Source organism: Solanum stenotomum, chromosome 11 (genome assembly GCF_019186545.1).
Source record: "Solanum stenotomum isolate F172 chromosome 11, ASM1918654v1, whole genome shotgun sequence".
Taxonomy (NCBI): Eukaryota; Viridiplantae; Streptophyta; class Magnoliopsida; order Solanales; family Solanaceae; genus Solanum; species Solanum stenotomum.
The window spans coordinates 50890745-50898278 of NC_064292.1; the positions used below are offsets into that span (position 1 = coordinate 50890745).

Here is a 7534-nt window from a genome sequence, read left to right on the forward strand (position 1 = left end):
GCTTTAGGCTTGCTCAACATCTTCACTGCTGCATCTCTTCCACTTTGAAGCTTTCCTTTGTACACAGTTCCGTAACCTCCCTCGCCTAATTTCTCTTTGAATCCTCTGGTCATTCTCTTTATGTTGGAGTAATTATATCTGATTGGCATGAAATTGTTTTGTGTTTGCAAAAAGCCTTCAATCGTATCATACATTGACAAATGCCTCCTTTTGAATTTGTACACGAGAAATGCAATTACCAACGGAAGGCCGATCACAAATTTTGCTACCAAATACACTGCACGTTTGAGAAGTCATGACGAACCATAGAGATGATAAAACACATGATCAATGGAATGTTAATCTGCGTCCATCCAAATAACATATAGATAGATTGCTAAATGGATATATAAGAGCTTACACACGAAATACAGAAGCAGCCCAGCGATCTCTGGATAGATTAAAGTGCAAATATTTTAGAATGAGAGATCAATGGAGAATTAAAAGTATATGTAGATAAAAGCCTTGAGTCCTCACCGGAAATCAATTCCAATAAACCTACAAAGACTGTGCAAAAATTAAACTGTAGTGAGTGAATGTTGAGAATATAATTAAATAATAAAAGTGTGCTCTCTCTAACCGCTTAAGTTTTTAGATGACATGGTGATTCATTGTTTTCCTAGTTTCTTACGTATAGAGGATAGAAAAGAATGTTACCCCACAAAGAATAAGGAAACTCAAATCCGTAGAGAATTGCTTGATGAATATCAGAAAGGGAAATATTGTTAATATTAGGCCATGAGGTGAAGCCTATAAATTCTGCTCTGCATCCATCACTCACTTCAGAAGCATTCATTTCTCCAATCTTTAAATAAGTGAATCTGCTTAATTTGCAGCCACTAATTTCCACAAATGTCGAATCATTAACAGCAGATGGACATTTGAACATGAAAATGGGCGCGGTTTTTCTATCCTCTGATGTATAATAGTATGAGTTGAAGAAACTATTGTATTTGTGAAAGGTAAGCTTAGAAGGTATGAGAGAACATAGATCATCTTGTGTTTGTAAAGTCGGATCTACCAGGTGAATTTTCTGATTATCATAGTCGATGGCTTGAACGTGCAACTTCTTGGAGAATAACCATATAACTGTTTGGTTACCTTCACAAGCTAATTCAATTCCTGATAAATGACAATATTTTGGATCGGTGTTTAAATGAAAAGGGTATCTTATGTTACGGATATCGCCACAAGCAGAATCAGGACAGTTGATCTTCCAAGCATTGGATGTTTGCAGAAAGATGATTTGAAGGATTAATGTGAAATATTTAAGCTGAGAGTTTCCTTTAGACATTTGTGTATTACTCAGGTTCAACTGAGACTTCACAATAATTGTTGTTATCATATATAAGAGTAAAAATGCAATTAAACCATCTAGCAAGTTGAAGCTTTGTGGACTTTTCATTTCCAATGGAAGACTTGTGTTTGGTCCTTGATGGAAAAGTTGCAAGTTGATGAAGGGCCCTCATGAGGAAGCTTTGTGGACGAAAGGCCCTCATGGGGAAGACTTTGACGTTTACCAATTTGTTAGTGAGGGAGATGGATATGTCATGTTTCCCCCACATGCCAAACACACCTTTTGCTCAAACTGTGTATTTGTGTTGAACGGTTGTGACTTTATATATTTATTTATACGCATAATACATGTTGACACCTAATTTTGGACATCCACAATATAAATTAATTATCGAACTTCTTTAATTTGAAATGATTTAAAATAATAGGTTTTAGAAAATTTCAAAAGAATAAAAAAATTAGTTTGCAAGTTATTTTAAATAGTCTGTCACCTTTTTATAATTTTTAGAAAATATATATGTTTTACATAATTATGTATATAATTAGTATATTTTATGAATATCTGAAGATCATCTCAAAAAGTTTTAATGTTATTCGAATATTTGGGTTTAGTTTAGTTAATCAATAGTTTATATTTTTGTTAATTAGTTTATAAGTAAGTTAATTATTTTATTTCGTAGAAATTAAGAAGTTCGTTAATTAATCAATATTAATTCATCTTATAATAAATTTTAGTCAAATTCTCTAAATTAGCTAAATTTGGCTAACTTCTTAATTCCCATTGGCCATAATTGTAATTGGCATAATACATATATTGGACCCTAAACTTGGCTTCAAATTTTAACTTTGNAACTCATTTGTAAGACCATTTTGAGCCATTTAAAGTGACCCAATTCAGCTCGAACCCACTTCCCATTCCTTATTTTCAATTAAACTTACCAGCAGCCCACCAGACTTCCACATACAACAGCAATACGTGTACCAAAGACCCCTGTACAGTGTCTTCTTCCCAAAAACGCAAACCCAGCAGATTTCCAATCCGAATCGCGAGCAAATCGAGCCCAAAAATTCGGTCCAGCAGCAGTAACAAGAGAGGACAGCGACTTCGCTGTTTTCTTCCTCCAACGTCCCTTTCAATTATTAATGTCGCAGGAGCACAGCAGGCACACGATTTTCCCCACTTTCCTCTTCCGGAATGGGTTGAAACCGCAAGAAAAAGGTGCTTCACCCAAATCGTGAAAGGTTTTGGGGGGTTTTGAATTTCGAATTGGTCCTTGTTGCTATCCGGATTTCAGCCTTTTCCCTCCCAAACTTGAACCCTAATGATTCCCTTTTATATATACTTGCTTTTGTTCACTGTTAAAAGGAGGAGAGTTTTGGAGCCGGAAATTTGGAGTTGGAGAAAATATTGGGAAGGAGCTAGCACTAAAGAGGAAAACACCCTAAATTACTACGAGTAGTTACTCCGAGTTACATACGAGTATTTAGTATAGGTGTCGAGTATAGAGACTAGAGAGGATATTTTTAGTTTTTCTTCTCGGATTGGAAGACTCTTTTGCTTTCCAAAGCTCATCAAAATCGGCTCATAGTGGTGGAAGCGCTTTCAAGCTCGTGGTTCCCGTTCGCTGCCCGGAAAAAGGTAGTATCTCCTTCTTCACTTATGTTTTGTTTCGATTCCAAGCATTATGTGATAAACTTTCTTCTGTTGGGTTTCTCGGCCTCTGTCTTGTTCTCTTTTCTATTTTTTGACTTCAATACTCTTGGCTGGAAGTTTGTTCAGCTTGAATATGAGCTTTGCGACTTAGTTTCTTTGCTGTGTGGACTCTTAATTGATCATCGCTATTTTTTTTTCCGTCAGATTCTTCGGCTTATTTTGTATCCATGAGACTAGTTAAATCTCTGTTTTACCTTGTTTAAAATGGTTTAAAGTTCATTTGGTCTCAACTGTGAGTGTATCGTTTGTGCTCAACAATGCTATTCTCTTTGTGTATTATATTTACTCGTGCTTATGTCCGGCATCCTAGTTTGAGAAGAGGGCTGCCTTGTTTAATTATTTATAGCCATTTGTTGTTACCTATACTTGAGATAATTTGGCCGAATCACTACCTCTAAATTTATGTTTTTTTTTAGTATGATAAGCTAGCATCTCTAGGTTTCTATAGATAGACTTTGTTTTAGTTATTGGCATTGATTTCTTGATGAGTGTAGTGCGTTGATTTTTCTTTTAAGATTAATTCCCGGTGGTTTGGTCGTATGTTATTTGCTCTTTGGATTAGTTTACAGAGATGAAAGAGTGATTTTCAATTTTTATGGCTTAGTTAGTCTTAATTAATGTATAAATGAGGCTTCACAGAGCATGTGGGTTGACATAATGGTTTAATAAATTGTTTTTCTCCTCTGCTTTAGACCTGCCAGTAGTGTGGTTATAATTATCCACTTATTCTATTTCTTTTTAGTTTAAGGGTGTTAAATTGTAATTTCCTTTGATGTTTTTTTTTATCATTTTTTGAGATTGGTCAATCATCATCGATCTATGATTTTGGAGATGCTATTTTTGAGTACTAATCCTTATTATCATTTTTTGTTGCATGTAAAATCTGCCCGAGTTCGCCAAGAACTCACTCCTTCCTTTGCATTTCGAGAGAGCCGTAAAGGCTCTAATTTCTTTATCGAGTCAGCCAGCCATCACATCGATGAACAGGTCTCGAAGTTGAAAGAAAAGCGGAGCAGATCGGGAGTTGAAAAAGATTGGGCCAAAAGCCCACCTCAATTTATTCTGAGTTGTATTTTGTTATTTTGGGTCTAAGCCCCTTGTCATTATTTATTATTATTGTGCTAGTTATTAAGACAGGTGAAAAAATTAGGCCTAAAGTCCAAAAGAAATATTTTTCTTTTATGTTAGTTTAGGACAGGTGTAGGGGGACTCAAATAGGCCAAAGGCCCAAAACGAAAATGGACCCAAATACTGGCCTAGGCGGATAGAAACCAGACTTGGGCCCAAATTTCCCTCTCTCCTTATTATATATTTCGTGTTAATTTTATTATTAGTACATGTTTATTTGCTAATTAATTTTAAGGTTCTTAATTCATAATTCCCCAAAGGACACCCATTTTGAGTTAGTTAACTTATAGTACTTTATCTTAAAATAACTAAGTATACTTGTCTTTCCAAATTAATTTCTAAAAAATTTAGAAGTTTTTCTCTACTTGGACATTTTAGATAATATATTCCCTTTTCCTCTTTAAATGATTTTAAGTTATAAAATTCGTTCATTCGGTAACTAGTCAAACAGATTTAGCCAAATAATTAATTGCCGAATAACCACGCATTAGCGGGCATTTCAGGTGCTTTCAAACCCTTTCTGAAATGCTAATATGAACCCCGAACCCCTTTGAATATTTTCATTAGATTTCTGTTTTAACCTTTTGAAAAAGTAATTTTCTTGATTTTTCTTAAAAATTAAGTGGCGACTCTTAAAACTAGTCTAAAATATTTTTTTAAAATAAAACAATACATAAATATGTCTTTTAACTTGACCTCATTTTATATTTATGACCTCCAACTTAGGGTGTGCACAAGTATACACTTGAACTTGTGTAAAGTTGAACAAATAGACACATGCGTCCTACATGACAATTTGGGTTCTATGTGTATTAAATCACGTAGGACTCATGTGTCTATTTGTTCTAGTTTATAAAAGTTTAAGGACCCGTTTGGTAGGCGGTATTAGATAAAATAATCCATGGATTAAAATTTAGTCCATCTAATACATTGTTTGATTACTTTATTTAATTTAATCCATGGATTTCGTATCCACCATATGTGGTCTTAGCTTATCCTAAGAAAATGGAGGGATAACTAATCCAAGGTTTAACAAACCTCGGATAAGATCCCTAAATGACTAAACTATCCCCTTATTCCTTTTCCTAAATTTCTTTTGTAATTTAATTTCCTTTTTATTTATATTGAAATGGTTATAAATGTTCTTTTTTAATTCTCCAAATTTGTATTGTGTAATTTAATGATTTCACTAAAAAAAATTCTCCATTTTTCTTGACTTTTTTTATTCAAGATAGTTTGTCGATTAACCACTTGAACTATTTTTTTAAAAAAAACCAAGCTTTAGGTATTGAACAATTTAAGTAGTCTTAAATCTATGTTAAGTTTAAGATATACTTGACCAACAAAAAATTAGAAATACACCGTGCATTCATGATCTCCTTAAAAGTGGTACATCACACCTTAAAATTAATAACAATTTTATGCATATATATATATATATATATATGTTTGACTTAACTTGTTAAATGGAATAGAAAATCCTACAAAAAATAAATATTGTCCGGCGGTTATCTACCTTGACCCAATTACATGAAATTAACAATCTCATAATAACACAAGGGTGTAATAGGAAATAATCTTTTTGTAGAGTTTTAAATCAAACACAAGATTAAGTGGAAAGCAATGAACCAAACACTTGACAACAAATAATCCCTGTGTAACACCCCATATCCGAAACAGACCAAAAATGCAGATTTTGAGAAGTTGCAGGTGCAACCCACGGTTGCCATCCACGAACTGTAGGTCAGACCACAGCTCGTGCTAGTGGTTCGTGGTTCACCACTGCAACCCCTCCCCAAACCCAGTTCAGAAAATCGGCTAAGTCTCGACCCACGGTCTGTGTCCGTGGATCGAGGCCCCCTTGACCCAGCCTCTGACGCAAACGACGGCTGACCAACACGAACTGTCGTTCGATCCACGATCCGTAGGTCTGACCGTAGGTGAGGCTCAACAGCCAGTTAGAGGAAAATTGTTGATTAGGTCAACTTAAAATAGTCATAACTCTTAGCACAAAAGGAATTATATGTCCCATGACCTATGAAATGATAGATAATTGAATCCTCTTTCCAACACCACCGAGTTTGCTAAAATCTGACCTCCAAGTAAAAAGTTATACTCGTTTTAGTGAAGCCCTGTCGGGCAGACTTGACCTATGACTCCAATCTACAGACCGTAGATTGACCTACGGCCCATAGGTCCCGTCCGTTGATCACTCCGACAGCAGTTAAGTCAGGGATCTTTTGGTCTTTTCCTATTTCATTGGACCCCTAAGCTACATCGTTTAGACCCTAAATTATGAGGGTTTAGTTAGTTTAAGCCTAGAAACATAACTAGAACTTACCTAAGTCAAATCATTAATCAAAACTTAGAAAAATTAGAGCGTAAGAGGAGAAGAGAAGTCAAGAACTCTAGTTCAAGAACGCAATAAGGTTCCATCAGCTCCAACCCTGAAATCTAAAGATTTCTCCATGGAATTCATCATCAGGTATATGGGATTTCACTAGTGGGTTCCTTTCACCCATTAGGTCCCTAGTTTTCAGTCAGTTTCTTGATTCCCTTATTATGACTAGACCTAGGGTTTCTTGAATGTTAGAATTGTTGGGTTCCTAGCTGTTAGAATGATCCAAATCAAATTAGTACGTTAATATTCTGTTTAATGCATGAATTCCAAGACCTTAGCTATGTATTTCTTTAGTTTTTGAATTACACATGTTAGGTCAGATATTTTAGTTATTCAGTTATACATGCATCAGTTATTAATACATCAATATCAATTTAATTATTGCATTCTCAGTTTGCATGTTCAGTTTGAGCTATCCAGTAACTTACAGAAATTCAGTTATAATGTGTTAATTACTTAATCCATTGGGAGTAGCATAATACCGAGTTGGACTAGGGTTCAGCGTACCTAAATAGTCCTAGAACTACTAGCCACGTAGGTTGTAAGTCCCCTTTGTGGGCATCATTTCAATGATCACGCCAGCATGCCTCTATACCTCTGGCAGGGTATATTGGGTCCTCTCGATGGGGCGTATACATCAGACTCCACATTTAACTCATGTGGTTTTATTATCGGTTATTAGTTGTTCCCACAGTTCAGTCAGATCCTATTACATTGACAATTTATTAGTATATCAAGTATTTAGTTTCAGCATGCTATAAATTGGTCACTGCATTCAGTTATCTCAGCATTCAGTATATATATCATGTTCAGATTATGTCCTTGCTTATTTGCTTTGTTCAATTATATGTTATTTCAGCTGTATTCTATCCTGCATGTTCAGTACCCTTCAAATACTGACACATACTCTGCGCTACATCTTCTCGTGATGTAGGTTCAGGTTCTCAGCATCCAGA

At 35.1% G+C, this 7534-nt stretch overlaps 3 protein-coding genes across 15 annotated transcripts in view; 1 reads left to right on the top strand and 2 right to left on the bottom strand.

Annotated features, from left to right (window-relative positions):
• The window catches only part of LOC125844341 (beta-D-glucosyl crocetin beta-1,6-glucosyltransferase-like), a 133912-nt gene that overhangs the window by 101261 nt on the left and 25117 nt on the right, over positions 1–7534 (top strand). The gene's annotated exons all lie outside the window — the stretch shown is intronic.
• The window catches only part of LOC125844329 (rust resistance kinase Lr10-like), a 368189-nt gene that overhangs the window by 99647 nt on the left and 261008 nt on the right, over positions 1–7534 (bottom strand). For 2 of the 13 annotated variants that reach the window (XM_049523632.1, XM_049523636.1), the window contains exon 4: positions 77–277. The exons of 8 other annotated variants lie outside the window; for them this stretch is intronic. In XM_049523632.1, coding sequence (XP_049379589.1) covers positions 77–277 — 201 coding nt within the window. Of the gene's footprint in view, positions 1–76; positions 278–516; positions 538–7534 lie in introns of all 13 variants that reach the window. 3 more of the 13 variants (XM_049523629.1, XM_049523626.1, XM_049523633.1) reach the window with 2 other exon arrangements.
• On the bottom strand, positions 555–1367 carry LOC125844372 (uncharacterized). The gene has a single exon (XM_049523677.1). It carries the CDS (start codon positions 1331–1333, stop codon positions 659–661), a length of 675 nt encoding a protein of 224 aa, XP_049379634.1. The 5' UTR covers positions 1334–1367; the 3' UTR covers positions 555–658.